The following is a 24133-nucleotide window of genomic DNA, read 5'->3' as shown; positions in this document are numbered from 1 at the left end:
CTCAGTTCAACAGTGAGTTCAGCAGCAGAGGGGACAATCTGAGGCATGAATAGTTCATAGCAGAAGTTTCCCTTGGAACCAGTGCTATCAGTCAACACAGTTTAGCCCAAAATAAACCAGAACTTTTTTTTTATGTACTAAGTATCTCTGCAGAGAAAGTGATTGTAATATTTCTTAACTGTCTTGCACAATGGTTGTATGACAAGTGAATAGAAGAAATAAATACTAATTGTTAAATTCCTTGCCGTGCTGGATTTTGAAGTAAGAGCACATTCGTATTGGTTGGAGTGAAGCAATAGGTCCGGCAGCTACTTTACTGATTCCACATTTGGAGCATTCAATAATATGCATTTCTGTCAAGTCCCGGAAGTAGCATTACTGATGTATTTTGTATGGTGTCATTCAAGTCTCTTTGTTGCATTTGTAGTATTCTGTTGGCTTTTACTTATTATCTTCGTAATTCTTAGGTTCACTTGAATCTGGAGAAGAGTTCTGTGATGCAGTGGAAGAAGTTGACCTGCCAAAGGACGTTGCTGTGGCAGCTGGTGATGCAGTGCTTTCAGAAAATCAGAAAGAAGATCATGAAACTCCAAATGAGGAGCTCACAGATCTCCAGCTGAAGTTTGAAGTTAAGGAGGTATAAGTCATTTTCTGAATGTTTTTTATTGACTTGCGTTCTCTATAACTCTCTTTGTTTTAAAATTGGATTTTTATGCTAAATTGATGGATTGATCTTGGGGAATGTGTTCTATTTCAGAAGTATGGATTGTTTTGTTATAGAGTTGTCCACCAAAGGGTACTTTGGACTGCCATATTCATAGAACATAGAACATAGAATAGTACAGCACAGTACAGGCCCTTCGGCCCACAATGTTGTGCCGACCCTCAAACCCTGCCTCCCATATAAGCCCCCACCTTAGATTCCTCCATATATCTGTCTAGTAGTCTCTTAAACTTCACTAGTGTATCTGCCTCCACCACTGACTCAGGCAGTGCATTCCAAGCACCCACCACTCTCTGAGTAAAAAACCTTCCTCTAATATCCCCCTTGAACTTCCCACTCCTTACCTTAAAGCCATGTCCTCTTGTATTGAGCAGTGGTGCCCTGGGGAAGAGGCGCTGGCTATCCACTCTATCTATTCCTCTTATTATCTTGTACACCTCTATCATGTCTCCTCTCATCCTCCTTCTCTCCAAAGAGTAAAGCCCTAGCTCCCTTAATCTCTGATTATAATCCATACTTCCTAAACCAGGCAGCATCCTGGTAAATCTCCTCTGTACCCTTTCCAATGCTTCCACATCCTTTCTATAGTGAGGTGACCAGAACTGGACCCAGTACTCCAAGTGTGGCCTAACCAGAGTTTTATAGAGCTGCATCATTACATCGCGACTCTTAAACTCTATCCCTCGACTTATGAAAGCTAACACCCCATAAGCTTTCTTAACTACCCTATCCACCTGTGAGGCAACTTTCAGGGATCTGTGGACATGTACCCCGAGATCCCTCTGCTCCTCCACACTACCAAGTATCCTGCCATTTACTTTGTACTCTGCCTTGGAGTTTGTCCTTCCAAAGTGTACAACCTCACACTTCTCCAGGTTGAACTCCATCTGCCACTTCTCAGCCCACTTCTGCATCCTATCAATGTCTCTCTGCAATCTTTGACAATCCTCTACACTATCTACAACACCACCAACCTTTGTGTCGTCTGCAAACTTGCCAACCCACCCTTCTACCCCCACATCCAGGTCGTTAATAAAAATCACAAGAAGTAGAGGTCCCAGAACAGATCCTTGTGAGACACCACTCGTCACAATTCTCCAATCTGAATGTACTCCCTCCACCACCACCCTCTGCTGTCTGCAGGCAAACCAATTCTGAATCCACCTGGCCAAACTTCCCTGGATCCCATGCCTTCTAACTTTCTGAATAAGCCTACCGTGTGGAACCTTGTCAAATGTCTTGCTAAAATCCATATAGATCACATCCACTGCACTACCCTCATCTATATGCCTGGTCACCTCCTTAAAGAACTCTATCAGGCTTGTTAGACACGATCTGCCCTTCACAAAGCCATGCCGACAGTCCCTGATCAGACCATGATTCTCTAAATGCCTATAGATCCTATCTCTAAGAATCTTTTCCAACAACTTTCCCACCACAGACGTAAGGCTCACTGGTCTATAATTACCCGGACTATCCCTACTACCTTTTTTGAACAAGGGAACAACATTCGCCTCCCTCCAATCCTCGGTACCATTCCCGTGGACAACGAGGACATAAAGATCCTAGCCAGAGGCTCAGCAATCTCTTCTCTCGCCTCGTGGAGCAGCCAGGGGAATATTCTGTCAGGCCCCGGGGACTTATCTGTCCTATCATGCCAATCTTTGTGCCCATTTACACTGAACCCATTTCACCATATTTGTAGCTTCTTGATTTCTCTATATTAATCTTCTTTCTTGTTTCCAGCTTATAGGTCGGAAATAAAGATTGTAGATATTGTAATAAAGTTGACCATGCATTAAGTATGTAATTTGGCAAATTGTAATGGTCTTTTGTCAAAAGCCTGTCAAGGTGGACAGCTGAAAGCATAGGTTCAGCACATGTGATGATTTCACCCCCCCCCCCGTCCCTGCATATTCATGTGATGAGGAGGAATCTCTTTAGCAGAGGTTGGCGGATCTGGAATTCATTGTGATTGATAACTCTGAAGGCCAAGTCTTTGAGTATATTTAGAGCAGAGGTTTAGAAGTTCTTGATTAGTCAGGGTGTCAAAATTCACAGGGAGAAGCAGGGGAATGGGATTGAGAGGAAAAATAAATCACCCATGATCAAATGACGGAGCAGACTCGATGGGCCGAATGCTCCTATGTCTTATGGTTATCATTGTCTATCTAACAGCCCCATTAAGTGCCACTATCATTTCTGTTTCTATCACTATTCCTGGCACTGCATTCCAGGGACCCACCAGAATTTGTTAAAATAAACATGCTCTGCACAGCTTCAAACCTACATACATGTTCTCTCTAGTATCTGACATTTCTGTCCCGAAAGAAAGATTCTTGAATCCTTTCAACTCTTATCTATGCCTCTCATAATTTTATAACTTCTGTTAAGTCTCCCCTCAGCCTCTGCTGCTTCTGAGAAATCAATCCAAGTTTGTCCAACTCTCCTTATAGCTCATATTTTCTAAGCCGGGCAACATCTTGGTAAGCATTTTCTGCACCCTTTTCCACATCCTTCATGTAATGGGGATATTGCACACAATACTCAGTGCAGCTTCACAGAAGTTTTACTTAGCTGCAACATGTCTTCCTTCCTCTTTTACTCAGTGTCCCTACCCAGCTATCTGTTTGCTTGACCACTGTCAAGGAACGATGGACTTGGACTCGAATGGCCTTCTCTTCATTACTCTGTTGAGGGTCCTGCCGTTTTCTTTCCCATTACATTTGACCTCCCAGAGTGCACACCTCATATTTGCTTGGATGTATCTCCATCTGCCAGTTCTCTGCCCATATCCACGGGTGCCAAGGTAGCATAGCAGTTAGTGTAACACTATTGTAGCTGGGTGCATTGGAGTTCAAATCCAGCATCCTCTGTAAACAATCGCTCTATATTCTCTCCTTGGAATGCATTGGTTTTCCCTGGGTTCTCAGGTTTCCTTCTGCAGTCAAAAGATGTACCTGGTAGGTTAATTGGTCATTGTAAATTGTCCTTTGATTAAGTTAGGGTTAAATCGGGGTTGTTGGGGTTGCTGGGTGGCATGGCTCGAAGGGCCAGAAGTGCCTTCTCTGCACTCTCTCTGCATGAATAAAATAAATAAATATCAGTAACTGTTCTGTATCCTTTGACAACCTACGTTCACAATTCCACCCATCTCCACTCATGCAGTAAATGAGTAATTAGTGTTGCATTCATGATTATCAGTTAGACTTGAATTTCAAGTGTGATGAATGAATTACATGGGAACTCCAAGTTAATCTTCCAAATATTATGTCCCTCACAGTGTCGTTTCTTTCATGGCCTTCTATGAACACCACCCGCTGTATAGTTTTTTTTACATGTTAACTTCACAAATTAAAATTGTAAATGAGGAAAAGACTTAGCAGGTCAGGCGGTAGCTGTGAAGGGAAACACTTTCAAGTCAATGATATTTGATATGGTCAATGATATTCAAGATTTTCAAGAAATCTTTCACGTCAACGATGTTTTGTCAGAACTTGAAAAAATGAGAAAACAGAATCAGGTTTATTATCACCGGTATGTGTTGTGAAATTTGTCAAGTTTGCAGCAGCAGTTCAATGCAATGCATGATAACAACAACATAGAAAGAAAAAAAAAGGTAAATCTGTTACAGTAAGTATATATATTGAATAGTTAGATTAAAAATTGTGCAAAACAGAAATAATAAAAAAAGTGAGATAATGTTCATGGGTTCAATGTCCATTTAGGAATCGGATGGCAGAGGGGAAGAGGCTGTTCCTTAATTGCTGTGTGTGCGCCTTCAGGCTTTTGTACTTCCTTCCTGATGGTAACAATGAGAAAAGGACATGTCCTGGGTAAAGGGGGTCCATAATAACAATTGCCACCTTTCGGAGGCACCGCTCCCTGAAGGTGTCTTGGATATTATGGAGGCTAGTACCCAAGATGGAGCTGACTAATTTTACAACTTGCTTTAGGTTCTTTCTTGTGCAGTAGCCTCCCCCTACCAGACAGTGATGCAGCCTGTCAGAATGCTCTCCACAGTATAGATGCATAGAAGTTTTCGAGTGTTTTAGGTGACACTCCTAATGAAATATAGCCGCTGTCTTGTCTTCTTTATAGCTAAATCAATATTTTAAGACAGGATTAGATCCTCAGAGGTCTTGACACCCAGGATCTTGAAATTGCTCACTTTCTCTACTTCTGATCCCTCTATGAGGATTGGTTTCCTGAACGCCACAATCAGCTTTTTAGTCAGTCTTACTGACATTGAGTGCGAGGTTGTTGCTGCAACACCTCTCCACTAGCTGGTATGTCTCACTCCTGTACACCCTCTCATCTCCAAACACCTCTCAACTAGCTGGTATGTCTCACTCCTGTACACCCTCTCATCTCCAAACACCTCTCAACTAGCTGGTATGTCTCACTCCTGTACACCCTCTCATCTCCAAACACCTCTCAACTAGCTGGTATGTCTCACTCCTGTACACCCTCTCATCTCCAAACACCTCTCAACTAGCTGGTATGTCTCACTCCTGTACACCCTCTCATCTCCAAACACCTCTCAACTAGCTGGTATGTCTCACTCCTGTACACCCTCTCATCTCCAAACACCTCTCAACTAGCTGGTATGTCTCACTCCTGTACACCCTCCCATCTCCAAACACCTCTCAACTAGCTGGTATGTCCCACTCCTGTACACCCTCTCATCTCCATCTGAGATTCTACCATCATCAGCAAATTTATAGATGGTATTTGCTCTATACCTAGCTATACGGTCATTTTGTATAGAGGGAGTAGAGCCGTGGGCGAAGCGCACGCCCCTGAAGTGTGCCAGTGTTTTTTCAGTAAGGAGGAGATATTATCACCAATCCACACAGATTGTGGCCTTCCCGTTAGATGTGATGTAGAAGGGAATGAAGCCTGTCTGTGCAGGGTGAAGACCAGGGTGGTTCAGATGACCCTCATGCTTTCAGTGCCTTCTAGTTGGTCGGTGACCCTGTACAGTTACAGAATTGCAAGACACACCTTGCAGGAAAGCACAGTTATATTCTCTCTTTTCAAGTTCTGAAGAAAGATTATTGTCCTGAAGTGTTAGCTCTCTTTCTTTCATAAGACATTCATTACCTGGCCTGCTCAGTACCTACAGTGCATTCTGTTTTTAATACAGATTTCCAGTATTTGCAACTCTTTGATTTTAAATTACTTTGCAATTTCCATCTGTTGCTAGAAAGGTTCTTTGAGCTATCAGGTAGATTTGAAGACTGCATCTAATGTACAATATGAGTAATTTGTCTTTAGATAATTACTAACAAGCAATCCTTTAACATATGCTTGCAGGTGGTTGTCGAACTTGCAGGGCAAGACAGCCTGAAGAATCCCTTGCTTGTTTTCAGTGTGTCTCAGTTGGGTACTGAAGTGAATGTTAGAACATTTGATGTAACATCCACATCATATCTGAAAAAAATCAATTTTGATTATTGTGAAGTTCCTTGTAAGTATTTGTCTCTTTAGATATTTGCAAATGGTCAAGTCATAATACATGGTATTAATTATTCACACTGCTTTTTGTCTTTGTCTTAATTGATTGCTGAGAATTGGTTCCAAATGAAGATTGAGGTCTGGCTTTATGTGGGAGATCAAGGGGAAGGAAAATCTGACTGTCATGTTGCTGCTTTATATGACTTTTGAGTGATGCATCAGAGCAGCATTGCCAGTGGACAACATTTTGAGGAATAAAGAAGAATTTATACATTTCACAGCCTGCTTTTTTGTAGACCTGAGTCATGTTTTCCTTGGATTTTTTCTTTCTCTTTTTTTCTTTTTTCCTTCGTACTAGTGATTGGCATAATGGATATGGAACCCTGTGTACCATATCTTGCTCTTGTGGCATGTGGGGGATCAGGGGCACATCCAGTATTTCCAGTGATGTTGTCTGAGCATGGAGTATTGGAGTTGCAGCTGGATTGCTATGGAGTATCCAGGATATAGAAAATTTTGGATCTAGTATGTTTTTGCAGATACATTAATACATAGATAGTACAGTTTCATTAAGGGCAGTTTTTGCTTGACAAATCTGTAAAAATTAGACGAAGGAGTCAGTGGCAAGGTGCCACACATGAGTCTGCTGAAGATAAGAGCTCTTGGTATAGATGACTAGGGGTACTGGCATGCCTACACTGACTGACAGAGTGGGGATAAAAGGATCCTTTTCAAGATGGCTGCCAGTGACAAGTCAAGTTTCACAGGCCTATAGCTTTTCACTTTATACATTAATGAACAGGAACTGATGGGATTGTGGCCAAGTTTGCAAATGATACCAAGATAGGTGGAAGAACATGTGGTGTCATGGAGGCAGAGAATCTGCATTCCTTGGACGGCTTAGCAACATGGGCAAAGAAATATTAGACAGAGAGAAGTGTGGGGTTATGCACTTTAGAGGGAAGAATAAAGGTATAGACTATATTCTCAATTAGAAGAAAAGTGGGTGAAAACTCGTAAGGGGGCTTGGGAAACTTAGTGCAGAATTCCTGTAAGGTTAATTTGCAGGTTGAATTGGTAGTAAGGAACTCAAATGCAATGTTAGCATTCATTTCGAGAACACTATAAAGCAATGATATAAAGCTGAGTCTTTAGGGGACATTGGTCAGACTGCATTTGGAATATTGTGAGCAATTTTTGGCCCTGTATCTACAGAAAGATATGCTGGCTCTGGAGAAGTTCAGTGCAGGTTTTCAAGAATGATCCCGGAAATGACTGGCTTAATGTATGAGGGTCATTTGGTGGTTCTGAGTCTGTATTTGATGGAATTCAGAAGGATGAGTGAATATTTTGAAGCTTACTGAATATTGAAAGGGCTAGATAGAGTGGACGTGGAGACTATGTTTCCATTAGTTTTGGAGAGTCTAGATCTAAGAGTACAGCCTCAAAATAAAGCTTTGTTTCTTTAGAAACACAGAAAACCTGCAGCACAATACAGGCCCTTTGGCCCACAATGCAGTGTCGAACATGTACTTTAGAAATTACCAAGGGTTACCCATAGGGTTGCCAACTGTCCTGAATTAGCCAGGACATCCCGTATATTGGGCTAAATTGGTTTGTCCCATACGGGATGGCCCTTGTCCCGTATTACCCCCGCTAAGGTGGAGCGTTCCTATGAAAATGTTCGTAAGCTGACATGGCATAAAGTGAAGAAGCAGTTACCATTAATTTATATGGAAAGAATTTTTGAGCGTTCCCAGACCCAAAAAATAACCTACCAAATCATACCAAATAACACATAAAACCTAAAATAACACTAACATATAGTAAAAGCAGAATCGGGAAGATCAAGCCAAAACAGATTTGTAGAAAAAAATCGGCACGTACACGCATGCGCACATAGGTGCTCGTGCAAGGCTTCATGGTCATGGTAGTCTTTTTCGGGGTAAACACAGGTGTCCCGTATTTGACTGCTACTTTTGTCCCTTATTTGGGAGTGAGAAAGTTGGCAACCCTAGTTACCCATAGCCCTCTATTTTTCTAAGCTTCATGTACCTATCTAGGAGTCTTTCAAAAGACCCTATCATATCTGCCTCCACCACCATTGCCAGCAGCCCATTCCACGCATTCATCGCTTTCTGCGTAAAAAAAGAAAAAACAACTTACCCCTGACATCTCCACTGTACCTACTTCCAAGCACCTTAAAACTGTGCCGTCTCGTGTTAGCCATTTCAGCCCTGGGAAAAAGCCTCCAACTATCCACGTGATCAATGCCTCTCATCATCTTATCCACCTTACATCATCATCTTAGAACTGAGATGAGGTGGAATTTCTTCAGTCAGATGGTGGTGGATCTGTGTAATTCATTGCCACAGAAGGCCGTAAAGGCCAAGTCATTGGGTATACATAACACAGGGTTCTTCTTGATTGGTAAAGAGTTTAACAATCCTGTAGGGCGAAAACAGTGGAATGGGGTTGAAAGCATGATTGAATGACATAGCAGGCTTGATGGGCTGTTTCTGTGCTGTAGTGTTCTATGATTCTATCGCAGGTTGATGACAATAGCTAATTCAGCATGGACCAGATGGGCTGAAGAGCCTGATTCTAGGCCATAGTGTTTTATAACTCTATGATTCTAATGGCCTAATTCTGCTCTTATATCTGAAGGTCTTTATGATTTGGTGAGTTGGTCACATTGCAGGTACAGAATGTACTTGACCACTATCAAAGGCACTAAGGGCAGGCAGGTCTGTAGGAGTCTGTTGTAAACTTGTGGGGGGAGGGAAGACAGCAGTAACAACTCTTTTTTGTGACACCTTTGATGGCTTTGTTGTACATAAGGGAGGGACCAACACTGGGTAAGTGACTGGTTTCATGCATTCTGTTGTGAGGGAGGTGGGGGCAGCTAAGTATTTATATGACCACAGATGAGACTCCTGAATTGCATGTTGCCTCCCTAGTGCTCGGGCCAAGGATGCAAGAGGGAAGGTGGTTGTGCCATGTGTTGTTATGAGTAACATTGATGGGAGCAGGGATGAGGTCCTACAGCATAAGTTTAGGGAGCTCAGCATTTTAAGTAGCAGGTGCTCAAAACCTATAATCTCTCGATGTTATAAGTTTTGAGGTTTTTGGTGCCACAAGCTAGTGAGTTGAGGAATAAAAAGGGAGGTCAGATGGATGCATGGTTGAAGGCATTGTGCAGAGGGATAAGCTTTTGGCTCCTGGATCATTGGTGCTTTGGTGCTTCTATCTCTCTTTGCAAAGGAGCCATTATGTGCAATGAGAAGTGGTGAGTCTGCACCTTTCAAAAGTCCGCAATCATCTTTTTTGGTCTCGTCCACATTGAGACTCAAGTTGTTATGCTCACACCACTCTACCAGCTATATTACCTCCTCTCTTTACGCCATCTTGCCATCATTGTTGATGAGGCCAACTACTGTTGTGTCGTCAGTGAATTTTATGATTTGGTTTGGACTGTATCTATCAATGCAGTCATGCATCAGCAGTGGGCTGAGCACACTGCCCCGGGCAGTGCCGGTGCTCAGCATGATGGAGCTAGAGATGCTTTTGCCAACTCAGACTGACTCGAAGAAGTCCAGGATCCAGTTACAGAGACAGGTGCTAAGACCCAACAAGGACAGTTTACCCACCAGCTTCTGAGGAATGATTGTATTAAAAGTCTAGCTGCAGCAGATACACAGCATCCTGGCATCATTTTCCAGGTGTGATAGGAAGAATTGGAATGCTGAGGCTAACACATCATCGGTGGACTGATTACAGTGATAAGCAAATTGGAAAGGGTCCATTGTATCAGGAAGATGGGATTTAATGTGATCCATAACCAGCTGGTCAATGCATTTTATTATTGTTGAGGTCAGTGCCACTGGACAGTAATCGCTGAGGCAGTTTACTGTTGCCCCACACTACCCCCCCCCCACTCTGGGCACTGGGATGATTATGGTCATCTTGAAGCCTGAGGGGACAGTGGACTGTTCTAGAGAGATGTTGAAGATATCTGTTAGAAACTCAGTCAATTTGGCTGCACAGTCACTTACAATACGATCAAGTTTGTTATCAGGCCCTACAGCTTTACGTGTGTTGACTCTGGCTCAATCAGCTGTGGCCAGACAGAGTGCCTGCTCCTTGGGTAGGTGGGGTGGAGAGTAAGGGGGTGGGGGTCCTTCCTCACCAGCACATTTTTCTGTGCATCAAACCAAGTGCAAGAAACATTCAGCTTAGGAAGAGAAATGGCACTGTCATTGACGTGCAGGGTGGATTTATGGTCCGTTAGGGAATGATTGTCCTGCCGCATGCACCTCATGTCTCTGTTATTATAGAAATGGCTGTATATTCTCTATGAATGATTCAGTTTTGCCCTCCTGATGGCGTGGGAAAGTGCAGCTCTTGCGGACCTGAGAGCTGTCTTATTCCCCATCTGAAGGCAGCATCCCGCTCTCTCAGTCTTGCCCAGACCTCTGTTGTCAGTCATTGCTTCTGATTATCCTTCACACAGATATGATTAACAACACTAACATCCTCAATGCACTTCTCTATTTAGCCAGTCACAGAGCTCGCATATTCATCGTGTTAATTTGATCGTCCCAGGTTGCCATATCAATGACTTCATACCTTTCAATGCCACAATTGGTTTCCCTTCCACTCTTTTTAAAAGTATCATCTAAATTTATCATGTCACTTTGATCATGGTGGATAAATCTGTTTTGTTTATTGTATAATATGGGTGGTCAAATGCTGTGAATTCATTAAGAGAAAGATTGCCATCAGTAATTTCCATGTTGATTCCATTGTGCATGATTGTCAACAAAAGTGGAACTCCCTAAATCCATGTGTCACGCTTAACTTGTAGATGCTGGAAAGAATATGTTTTGCAGGCAGATCTCAATTGTTCAGAGAAATAAATTGGTTTTAGAATTCTCCACTGGTTTTCCTGACTTTAATATTTTAAACTGATCTATTAAATGAAAACCCATTAAAATTACATGTCATGTCTTTGTGTTCCTCAGATGACCAAAATCGGAAGCTTCATTTGATCAGCTGTGAAGATACAGCAGGTTCTGATCTTCTGAAAGTGGAATACATTCAGGTTAGATGTTAATCTTCCATCGAAGTATCTTTCTTAAGATAAAATAGTGTGGACAGCAGAACTGTATGTGGTCTTCCAGCTGTGGCCGAAATGTGTGATATAGGGATACTAGCTCTTAACTTTGGTAATTATCCAGTAGGCTCTTCTCAAACTCTGAAACCAAACTCACTTTCTTCTCAATACTCTGCAGAAATCTATTGTGTGTGTCCTACCTTATCACTTCTGCCAAAATGCTTGTACTTCATACTTCAGTTCATACTTAATCAGTATCAAATTCCATTCTTAATTAACCAGTCCAGATGCAACTCCAGACTTCAAGTGAGGCTACATCCACACTACGCCGGATAATTTTGAAAACGCCGGTTTCGAGTAAAAACGACAGGCGTCCACACTAAGCGTTTTTCAAAATATCTCCGTCCACATTAGGCGGATATTTGGGCGAATCTCCTCCTACTGGGCATGGGCAGGACACACAGAAAACAAGTGAAGAGGAAACGGTATACTTAGTGCGCGTTTGTCTAGTTACAGAGTAGAAAAACTTTAAAGGAATTGCTCTTGGCTCTCGCGCAGGAGGACTTAAAACTTAAAAAAAACAAATACTGGAGCGTATGGAGGCAACTGACAGGGAGTTCACAGACAGTATGACCCGGCTGACGACGAACATTGAAAAACTGACTAACTCTGTTGCATTAATAAAGCACCTTGTTAAATGTATAAAATGTCTGCATCAGCGTTATCTTGTATTTCCATACAACGTTACATTAGGCTGTTACACATCTATTGTCAGAGAAGTACTTGCATAAATAGGTAAACCACCTTCATACAAGCAAGGACAGAAAACAGGGCTGAGTGAGTATACTTATTTATTCAGTAAGCTATGGGTCAAAGTATCTGGTGAGTACATTTCTAACCCTGATCTCGTCCGTCTGTTTTGAAATTGTTAGGTGGTGGCGTTCAAGAAAACAACGAACATCTGTTCCGGCACGTCATGACAGTGTTTTTAAATAGTCAAAAAAGCTCACTTTACAACTTAAACTCTCACAATGTTCACACCGACTGCACGTTATAACAGCTTGCGCAGTACCAAGCAAAAGCAGAGAAAAGCATTGTTGTTGTGGTGTTATCATGACAGCGTTTTTAAATCTGTCCGTTTACCCCATACACACTACGCCGGATATTAAGCGTTTTCAGATTTATTCACTCTGGAGAGTGGTTCTGAAAATCTCCGTTTTCGGGGGCTGAAAACACCTGCTCAGTGTGGACGGGAGGGCAAAACGAAGAGAAAAAGCTTTGTTTTCAAAATTATCCGGCATAGTGTGGACGTACCCTGAAATGGTAAATTTTTTCAAATAACAGAACTTTGTGATAGTGGTTAAGTAATAAATGCTTGTCTTGCCAGTGAGACCCACATGTGGTGAATAAGCATCAAACAGTATTTGTTGATAACTTGTATCTATCATGAATTAAAGCTAAATTTAACAAACGTTTATTGTTGCAGGTTGATAAACGTAGTCCACATTTTAAAATGAATCCTGACGCTACTGAACAGATGCTTAAAGTAAGTCTTTATTACCTTTATACTAAACACCTAGAAAGTATTTGAGAAGCCAAATGAAGAATGTCAAGTTAGTAGAAATGCTTAGAAATGCAGTTTTATGTAGGAAGGAGTAGATTATGTAAATCAATGTTTAATTTATAGCGAAATAAAATTTAGATGCAATGAAGCTATTGAAGAATAGTATGACATTAAGATAAAAAATATTGCAATAAATTTGCATTTCCTTAAAATGCTTCCATTTGTACGGTACACCTTTTTGTCAGAGAGTCATAGAGAAGTACAGTGCAGAAACAGGCCTTTGGCCCATCTGGTCTGTGCCAAACCATTTAAACTGCCTACTTCCATTAAACTGTACTGGGACCATATCCCTGCATACCTTTACCATCCATGTACCTATCCAAACCTGACTTAAATATTGAAATCGAGATTGTATGCACCACTTGTGCCGGCACCTCATTCCATACTCTCACCAACCTTTGAGTGAGGAAGCTTCCCTTCATGTTCCACTTAAACTTTTCACCTTTCACCCTTAACCCATGATCTCTGGGTTGTAGTCCCACCCAACCTCAGTGGAAAGAGTCTTGTTGCATTTACCTTATCTATACCCCTCATAATTTGCATACCTTTATCATATCTCCTCTCAATCTTCTATGTTCTAAGGATTAAAGTCCTAACCTATTCAATCTTTCCTTATAACTCAGGTCATCCAGACCCAGCAACATCCTTATAAATTTTCTCTGTACTTCTTCAATCGTATTCACATCTTTCCTGTAGGTAGGTGATCAAAACTGTCCACAATACTCCAAATTAGGCTTCACCAATATCTTATACAACTTCAACATAACATCCATCTCCTGTACTCACTGCTTTGATTTATGAAGGCCATTTTGCCAAAAGCTTTCTTTATGACACTATCTACCTAATTTCAATGAACTGGGGATCTGTATTCCCAGATGTTTTTGTTCTACCACTCTCCTCCGTGCTCTACCTTTCACTATGTAAGACCTACCCTGGTTGGTCCTACTGAAGTACAATGCCTTGCACTTGTTTTCACTAAATTTCATCTGCCATTTTTCACCCCATTTTTCCAGCTGATGCAGATCCCTCTGCAAGCCATGATAACCTTCCTCACTGTCCACTCCACCCCCAATCTTGGTGTCATCCAGAAATTTCCTGATCCAGTTTACCAGTTTTTGTTGATCGAGTTTTGTGCCCAATGTTCTAAAGTCAACCAAATTAGAAAATTGGCTCGTTATTGTCATATGTACTGAGCTATAGTGAAAAAATTCTCTTGTATGTTGTTCATATAGATCAGTTCATTGCAATGGTGCATTGAGGTTCTACAAGGTAAAACAACAAAATGCAGAATAAGGGTTTACAGTACAGAGAAAATGCGTTGCAGGTGCACAGTAAGGTGTAAAGTCACAACAAGGTAGACTGTGAGGTCAAGAGTCTACCTTAATATACTAAAGGAACATTCAGTATTCTTGTATACAGAAGGATAGAAACTGTCCTTGAGCCTGATGACACGTGCTTTCAGGCTTTCGTAATGAAGCAGGGGAGAAGAGAATATGTCTTTTGTGGGTGGAATCTTTGATTTTTGGAGGCAGTAGTTAGTGTCCATGGAGAGAAAGTTGGTTTCTGTAAGAGCTGATCTGTATCCACAACTCTCTGCAGTTTCTTGTGGTCATGGGCAGACCAGTTGCCAAACCATACTTTGGAATAGGATGCTCTCTATAGTGCATCAGTAAAAATTGGTGAGATTCAAAGGGGACATGCCAAAGTTATTTAGTCTCCAGAGGAAGTAAAAGTGCAGGACCAGTACAGGCTGCTAGTGTTTACTCCTAGAAACTTGAAGTTCTCAACCCTGTTGACCTCAGCAACATTAATTGAACATGTTAGAATTTTATTCCCTAGAACGTAAAAGATTGAGGGGAGATTTGATAGAGGTATATGAAATTATAAGGGATATTGATAGGGTAAATGCAAGCAGACCTTTCCCACTGAGATTGGGTGTGTCTATGGCTAGAGGTCATGACTTAAAGGTGAAAGGTGAAATGTTTAAGGGGAACATGAGGGGAAGCTTCACTCAGGGTGGTGTGGGTGTGGAATGAGCTGTCAATGCAAGTGGTGGATGTGATTTTAATTTCAATGTTTAAGAGAAGTTTAGATGGGTACATGAATGTGAGGGGTATGGAGGGCTATGGTCCGGGTGCAGGTGAATGTGTCTAGTCTGTTCAAATGGTTTGGCATAGCCTAGATAGGCTGAAGGACCTGTTTCTGTGATATAGTTTTCCAGTTTGGGAACATTTGATTGTCCTCTTTCATACTTAGTCCTCAACACAATTGCTGATAAAGTCTGCGACAGTGGTGACATTCTCATCTAGATTGAGTTGTAGGCCTTTGAACATGGACCAGTCTGCTGACTTAGTAAGTCATGTAGAATCTCATCTATTTCCTCACACCAGCACTGAATGACTTTCCGGACTGGATCCCCAGGCTTCATCTTGTATGCAGGGAGAAGGAGCACACCTCAGTCATCTGATGTACTGAAGTGTGGGTGGGGTTGGGGAGGTGGTGGGGGGGGGGTGGCACGGTAGGTGTTTTTGATGGTTGTGTAGCAATGGTCAAGAGTGTTTGAGCCTCTGTGGGACAGGACACATACTGGTGGTATTTCAACCACTGCCACTAAAGCTAATTCTGATTTTGGTATTAATTTGATCAATTTCAGATAATCTTTTATAATTGTGTGCTGCACAGTACTATGTGAAAGGACAAATTTAATTAGTTTATATGTATAGTATATTTGGAGCAGGAGCTCACTTTGAAAGTCCCTAGTATAAACTTGGAGATCAAACTTTGGTCTGGTGTCCAGCATTTTATTTCCTCTTCCTTACACATCATCACCTATTTCAAATTAATTGGGTCACTCAGATTGTATAAGATGTTGTAAAACTAGTTGTTCATGTAAAATCTTGTGATGTAGGCTGCAGAAACTAGTTTGCTCAGCATTAATTAGCACCAGGTGAATATTGGAGCTCCCTTTTAATGCTATTTTCGTAATGCATTTATTATGATTAAAAGAATAAATTTTACTCAGATAAATTGGTGCAGACACACATTGGTCTTTGAAGGAAAGCGTTTGTTATGCTACTTGCATTGTTTAAATACTATCTTTTAATCATACTCACAGGGTGTGTTTGTACATCCAGTAGAAAGTTGTCCTTCTTCATTCTTTTGTTAAACCTCAAACATTAAGGCAAAGGGACAGCCAATTTCCATGATCCATTTCCATGATATTGCCAGAGTTGAAAAAGTTGTTTCATAAACTAATCGTGCAGTAGTTTTTAAGGAATAATGTGTAGTGGTATTGTACCATATTCCATAAGTCGGTAAGATAAAGGAGCAGAATTAGGCCATTTGGCCCATTCCGTCTTCTCAGTCCCAGTCTCCTGCCTACTCCCCAAAACTTTTTATGCCCTGACTAATCAAGAATCTGTCAACCTCTGCCCAACGATTTGGCCTCCACAGGCACTTGTGGCATCAAATTCCACAGGTTCACCACCTTCTGTCTAAAGAAATCCCTCCTTGCCTCTGTTTTAAATGGGTGGCCTTCTATTGTGAGGCTGTGCCCTCTGGTCCTAGACTCACCCACCAAATGAAACATCCTCTCCACATCTTCCTTTATTCCCTTTCTGCCTTCTGCCAATCAGCCAATACTCTATCTATGCTGGTATCTTTCCTGCATACAATGGGCTCGTAACTTGTTAAGCAGCCTCGTGTGGTACCTTGTCAAAGGCCTTCTGAATATCCAAGTACACGGCATCTACCGATTCAACCTTGACTATTCTGCTTGTTATTCCTTAAAAGAGTTCCAACAGATTTGTCAAGCAAGGTTTTCCCTGACTCGGGCCTATTTTATCACATGCCTTCAAGTACCCTAAAACCACATCCTTAAGAATCAACTCCAACATCCTCCCAACAACAGAGATCAGACTAACAAGCCCATAATTTCCTTTCTTCTACCTCTCTCTCTTCTTGAAGAGTGGAGTGACAGTTGCAATTTTCCAGTCTTCTGGGACCATTCCAGAATCCAGTGATTCTTGAAAGATCATTATGAATGCCTCCAGAATCTCTTTAGCCATCTCTTTCAGAACCCCGGGGTGTAGACCATCTAGTCTAAGTGATTTGTCTACCTTCAGACCATTCAGTTTCCAAAGCAAAATCTCCTTAGTAATGGCAGCTTCACTCAATTCTGTCCCCGACCACTTGAACTTCTGGCATACTGCTAATGTCTTCCACAGTGAAGACTGATATAAAATAATTATTCAGTTCAGCTGCCATCTCCGTGTTCCCTGTTATCACCTCTCCAGTGTCATTTTCCAGCAGCCCAATATCTACTCTTCCCTCTCTTTTACTTTTTATATACCTGAAGAAACTATTGGTAACCTTTTTAATATTATTGGCAAGCTTATCTTCATATTCCATCTTTTCCCTCTTTATGACTTTTTTTTGTTGCCTTCTGTTGGTTTTTAAAAGCTTCCTAATCCTGTAACTTCCCACTAATTTTTGTACTATTTAATGCCCTCTCTTTGGCTTTTATGCTGACTTTGATGCCCATTGTCAGCCACAATTGCGTCATTGTACCTTTGATCCTTTGAGATGTATCTATCCTGCGCCTCCCAGAAATTCCAGCCATTGCTGCTCTGGCGTCATCCCTTCTAATGTCCCCTTGCAAACAGCTTTGGCCAGCTTCTCTCTCATGCCTCTGTAATTCCCTTTACTCTACTGATACATCTAATTTTAGCTTCTTTCTCTGAAATTGCAGGGTGAATTCTGTCATCTAATGATTCCTGGCCTCTAAGGGTTTCTTTACCTCAAGCTCTCTAATCAATTATGGTTCATTGAGTAGAGAGTCCAGAATAGCTGATCCCCCGGTGGGCTCAACAACAAGCTGCTCTTAGGGTCTTTTTACTCTTGCAGTTTCTTAGCTCTACCTACAAGGATTCTACACCTTGTGACCCCTTGTCCCCTCTTTCTCAGGATTTGATTCCATTATAAGGATCCCCTGGTTTTATCCAACTCCTCTATTAGGACTGATTTACCAGAGGGGAATACAACGTGCTAGTGCATAATCTTCAAACTCCTCACTCTGTATTGAAGACCCCATGAATTCTAACAGCATCATGCCAGGCATGGATGAGCATACATCTGACTGTTATAGTATGTTGGGCCTTGGTTTTGGGGATGTTTACCCGAGTGAGGGAGCTGATGTTGGTTCATTTATCCTTGTGGTATATTTGGAAGATTTTGCAGATTCAGCTTTGGTGATATTTTCCAGTACCTTGTAGATTGTTCAGCTCTGAGAACTGCTAAACAGGGCTAAAGTCACTGCTACTTCCACTGAGTTTTGTGACAGGTCCAAGATCTTTATGTTATAATGCTCTTCTCTGAAGTCAGCCTGAAGGTCTACTGGGGCTTTGAATGTGGTGGTGAACTTCGTTATTGATGTTTATCTTTTGTGACGAGAATACACATAAAATTAAGATGTTTGCTAGCCTGGGTTAGCATCAGTGACATCAGCAAGTGGTCTGCCACCTGTCCTCAGGGGAAGGAGAGATAAGGAACAATGGAGCAGAGTCTGGAGATGTGTAATGAAGGGACGGGGGAGAGAGAGCTGTCTGGAGCAGCTCCCCCTTTGAACCCTGAACTGTTTGAAGTGATGGACAGACGATCTGGAGATGTGTAATGAAGGGACGGGAGAGAGAGAGCTGTCTGGAGCGGCTCCCCCTTTGAACCCTGAACTGTTTGAAGTGATGGACAGGCGATACCCCAGCAGGGGGATAAAAAGGGACAGGTTCGCTAAGGCAGGACACACGACACCCGAGGTAATGAGACCCTGGAAGCGGTGCGCCTCTCACGAGTCGGTGGGAAGTACCGGACAACGCACAGGGTGGAAAGGTACGATCAGCGGGAACCCGGTGTGTGTCCGCCCTTGCTTGGGTGCTGGGTTCACTGCAGAGGATCGACCGCATCTGGAGGAGGGGTCACAGTCGGTGACCTCAGGTGACATCACCAAGGACCTGCCCAAAAGCTGCTTGTGAGCCATATCGCCGGTCTGTGAGTGAAGCCGTGTCTGAATGATCAGTCATTCCCGTTCTCTCTCTCTCTCTCTCCCCCCACGTTGTCCATCGCCATGGCAACGATTACTGCAAACTGAACTAAATTGGACTGAACTTTGTGTCACTTTGAAATTGGTCATTTATCCCTGGACAACGATAGAGCTTGATTGATGCTGTTATCTTAATTCTGTGCACATGTATGTTTATCATTGCTGAACTGTTGCATTTATTATCCTTTCGATTACTGTGTTGCTTGTTTCTTTAATAAAACTTTCTTAGTTCTAGTAATCCAGACTCCAACTGAGTGATCCATTTCTGCTGGTTTGGCAACCCAGTTACGGGGTACGTAACACTTTGTTGAGCTGTGGCCTCTGAGTTATCAGAAATGGTGCATGTTTTCCAGGAGCTTATCATGAATCCTTACTGTGGAAGGGCAGTATAGTGCAGCTGGAACAGGTTTTTGGAGGATCTTGATCTTGTGGATGTTAAGTGTAAGACCCACCCTCTTATCTGTTTTGGTGAACAAGTCAATGCTTGGAGCTCAATCTCGGTGCACACACAAATCTGAATCACGTTTATTATCACTGAATTATATCGTAAAATTAGTGGTTTTCTTACAGCAGTATAGTGCAATAAATGATTACTGTAAGTTGCACAAAATAAATTATGTGAAAAAGAATTAGCAAGGTACTCTTCACAGGTTCATGAACCACTCAGAAATTTGTTGGCAGAGGAATAGAGCTGTTCCTAAAATTTTGAGTATGGATCTTTATACTTCTGTACCTTATCCCCAATGGTAGTAACGAGAAGAGGGCATGCCCTTATAGTAATGGATGCCGCCTTCTCGAGGGGCAGCCTTTTAAAGATGTCCTTGATAGTGGGGAGGGTTGTGCCTGTGATGGAGTTGGCTGATTCTGCAACCCTCTGCAGCTGCTTTTGATCCTACATATTGGAGCCTCCATACCAGGTGGTTATGCAGCCAATAAGAATGCTGTCATACATATTTTTGTAGAAATTTGCTAGACTGTTTGGTGACATACCAAATCTTCTCAGACTCCTAATGAAGTATAACCATTGGTGTGCCTTCTTTGTGATCGGCCTAGGATAGATCCCCTGAGATGCTGACACCCAGAAAATAAATGTTGTTCACTCTTTCCATCACTGACCCCTTAATGAGGTCTGGTGTGTGTTCCCCTGACTTCCCCTTCCTGAAGTCTAGAATAATTTGCTTGGCCTTCCTGACATTGAGTGCAAGGTTATTGTTATGTCAGCACTCAACCAGCTGATCTACCTCATTCCTGTACGAGATTCTGCCAACAATATTGGTGTCATTGGTGAATTTATAGATGCCATTTATTCAGTGCCTAGCCAAACAGAGCGAGTTGAGTAGTGAGCTAAGCATGGATTCTTGAGGTGCGCCTTTGTTGGTTGTCAATGAGTAATTACTGATCTACATCAACTGTGGTCTCCCAATGTGGAAGTCAAGGACGCAGATGCAGAGGAAGGTACAGAAGTCCAGGTATTCTGTGTCTATCTCTATATTGTAGCTCAAATTCTAAAGTTTGAGTGACCTTGCTTCTGGAGTGTAGTTGGCAGGGAGTTCTTTAGTTTTGAAGATTAGTTCCACTCCCATGGGAAATTTGTTGGTGGTGAAGTACAGAAAGTTTGAGCAAAGTAGTGAGGCAACGATGTCGTCATATATGTGGGCAGCTTTATTTGAGAAGGGTCTTCCAAGGTTTTTATTGATTGATGGGGAAGAAGGTAATGTAGGAACGGCAGACTGTCCGGCTTAAGAAATTGCAGGCAATCCCCCATTGCAGAGGGGGTCAAGTTTATGCAAAACGATGCGTAATCGTGATTTTCTGTTATGTGAAGCTGTGTCATCTGTTCATGCTTCAAGAGAACGAGTTGAAGCAGCACGTTTTGTATAGTTATTTACCTTTTATTGAATAAATTTTGTAGTAGCGTATTTTTATTCTGCATCTTAGAGTGTTGGAGAAGAATGAATTTCTGCTGCGTAAACTGCTGAAACACTATTTCACAGTTGATGCCACTTAAAAAAAACTGTAGTCATTTGTAGAATAATGCATGAGAAGTGAGACCAGCGGTTGTTCTCCACTGTGATGTTTTTAGTTTTGTTTGAATGAGTGTCAAGAAGATATTTGATGAACTACAAGAATTACAAAAAGGAATTTGACAACGGGGGCAGCAATAATTATCTGCTATAATTATTGTGAAAATAAAATAGATCTTTTTTGTTTTAATTTCCAGGTCACAGTTTCTTCACTTAATTTTCTGTTGCATGCAAAAGCCTTGCTTTCAACCATCAATTTCCTGACAGCTGTTATCCCATCAAAGGACATGACTTCTACTGATAAGGACCATGAAACAAAGATGCAGAATCAGGGGCAGGATTGTGGAGATGCTGCCAAAACAGGTAAAGGATATTTTCAGTGCCTGATATTTTATTAGTAACTGCTATTTATCATTCCTGATCAGGATCAACATTAGCATTTTTTGTGAGGGACAGATAAAACGTCAACTGTCTATTCATTTCCATAGAAGCCGCCTGACCTGCTAAGTTCCCCCAGCATTTGGAGTGTATTGCTTTGAATTTCCATCATCTGCAGTCTTTCACGTGTTTACGTTTGTGTTCATTTCTTTTTGTTTTGTTTACCCTTCAGTTGGTTCAGATGCCAGTGCTCGAAGTATGGGAAGCTGAGCCAAGAAAGCAAATTTACAAGCCTATATACATATTATTAAGAGTTGTACTAATTTTGTATAAATATTCATAGTCATTGAACAATAGCACATAGACACATGCCCTTTGGCCCAGCCAGTCCAATCCCACCATGTTGTCCATCCATCTAATCCCAATTTCCTGTGTTTGACCCGTATCTCACTAAACTCTGCCACTCTGTGCACCTATTCAGGTACTTCTAAAATGATACTATTGAATCTGCTTTAACTACTTCCACTGTCAGGTTGCTCAATATACCTACCACTCTTTGCATGAAATATTTGCCCCTTAAGTCCCTTTTAAATCATTCCCTTCTCACCATAAAACGATGTGCTGAAGGTTTGGACTCCCTTACCCTGGGAAAGAGATTGCTACCATGTACATTATCTATGCTCTTCATGATTTTATTAAACTTTATAAGATCACCCCTCATTCCCTTGTACTCTAAAGAATAAAGATCTAGCCTGGACAATCTTTCTGTAATATCCATGCCCTCTTTCTGGCAACATAGTCATAGTCATACTTTATTGATCCCGGGGGAAATTGATTTTCATTACAGTTGCACCATAAATAATAAATAGTAATAACACCATAAATAGTTAAATAGTAATATGTAAATTGTGCCAAGAAATAAGTCCAGGACCAGCCTATTGGCTCAGGGTGTCTGACCCTCCAAGGGAGGAGTTGTAAAGTTTGATGGCCACAGGCAGGAATGACTTCCTATGACGCTCTGTGTTGCATCTCGGTGGAATGAGTCTCTGGCTGAGTGTACTCCTGTGCCCAACCAGTACATTATGTAGTGGATGGGAGACATTGTCCAAGATGGCATGCAACTTGGACAGCATCCTCTTTTCAGACACCACCGTCAGAGAGTCCAGTTCCATCCCCACAACATCACTGGCCTTCCGAATGAGTTTGTTGATTCTGTTGGTGTCTGCTACCCTCAGCCTGCTGCCCCAGCACACAACAGCAAACATGATAGCACTGGCCACCACAGACTCGTAGAACATCCTCAGCATCGTCCGGCAGATGTTAAAGGACCTCAGTCTCCTCAGGAAATAGAGACGGCTCTGACCCTTCTTGTAGACAGCCTCAGTGTTCTTTGACCAGTCCAGTTTATTGTCAATTCGTATCCCCAGGTATTTGTAATCCTCCACCATGTCCACCCTGACCCCCTGATACTTGTAAATCTTTTCCACGTTCATTCCAGTTTAATCATTTCATTCCTATAACAGGATAACTACAACTGTACACAGTACTAAAAGTGTGACTTGTACGTAACATAATTTATCAGCTCCTGTACTCTGTGCCCTGACTGATGAATGCTAGGTGCCAAGTGCCTTTCTCATAACCCGGTGTGCTTGTGATGTCGATTTCTGCAAACAATGCACTTGTACTCCTGGGCTCCCTTGTTCCATTATATGCCCTAGTGTTTGAGCATTCACAGTATAAGTCCTTCGCTGGTTTAACTTCCCAAAATGTACCATTCATATTTATCTAGAATTTTGAATCTTGAAATCCATTTGCCACTGCTCAACCTACTTCTCTAAGTGAGCAATCTACATTAACCTTCTTCATTATCAACAGTATCCTAATTTTGTGTTATCTGCAAACTAACTGATCAAGCCTTCTGAATTTGTATCCACTTGTTTATGAAGGAACAAATAACAATTGGCTCGACTCCAACCCTTGCAATACACTGATTCTGAGAAAGAACTTCTAATCACCTCTGCTTCCTATCTGTGAACCAAATTCTAAATGAAATTCAGTTCTGTTAGCTCAGGGAGATAATCCCTGGGTTTTGTAGTTTATTTCACCCCTTTTTGTTTTCAGAGTTTTCAAAATGTATTGAGCAAAGTGCTTGAGCAGCTTGACTGTTCATTTCCTCCCATAGATGGTGCCTGACCTGCTGAGTACCTCCTGCATTTTGTGTGTGTTGCTCAAGATTTCTTGCATCTGCAGAATCTCTTGTTTCTCAAAAGGTATTGTTTGTTAGCAGAGAATCTCCAGGAGTGCTGTTGCTTTCCAAGATGCTTTCTGTCTGGCTTAGGTTGGAATCTAATGTACCCCGTTAGACAACTATTGTGTTACTTTTGCCTCCTGAAGCGACCTTGATATCAATGGAAATAGTCATTAGAGTACTTTTCGTATTCCATATTTCTAAGGGGGCAAAAAGTATTGATCCTTCAGTGAATCCTGATTTTTGCTGTACGATGTCTTTATCTGTGTTTTTTTTTTACACGCCGCATATAACAGATTCTAGAATTAAGTAAAAAAAAATGCATGTAAATTATAGACAAATCTGTTGCGATTAGTGTGAAAGATCTTAAAGTCATATTTTGAGTAGGAGGGTATTCTCCCTGTATCTTTAAAAATTTTTAAATAAAGAGTCTAAACAGTTCACCTCTTTCAGGACAAAAGTACT

General features: G+C 41.7%; 1 protein-coding gene across 2 annotated transcripts in view; it reads left to right on the top strand.

Annotated features, from left to right (window-relative positions):
- Window positions 1–24133, top strand: part of vps13c (vacuolar protein sorting 13 homolog C) — a 387651-nt gene that overhangs the window by 121301 nt on the left and 242217 nt on the right. For both annotated transcript variants that reach the window (XM_063070973.1, XM_063070975.1), the window contains exons 25-29: window positions 468–637; window positions 6044–6197; window positions 11209–11288; window positions 12787–12846; window positions 21240–21405. In XM_063070973.1, coding sequence (XP_062927043.1) covers window positions 468–637; window positions 6044–6197; window positions 11209–11288; window positions 12787–12846; window positions 21240–21405 — 630 coding nt within the window. The remainder of the gene's footprint in view (window positions 1–467; window positions 638–6043; window positions 6198–11208; window positions 11289–12786; window positions 12847–21239; window positions 21406–24133) is intronic.

Source organism: Mobula hypostoma, chromosome 18 (genome assembly GCF_963921235.1).
Source record: "Mobula hypostoma chromosome 18, sMobHyp1.1, whole genome shotgun sequence".
In the NCBI taxonomy this organism is placed as follows: Eukaryota; Metazoa; Chordata; class Chondrichthyes; order Myliobatiformes; family Myliobatidae; genus Mobula; species Mobula hypostoma.
Note: the sequence above shows the minus strand (reverse complement) of the source record. Positions and strands in the feature narration are given on the sequence as shown.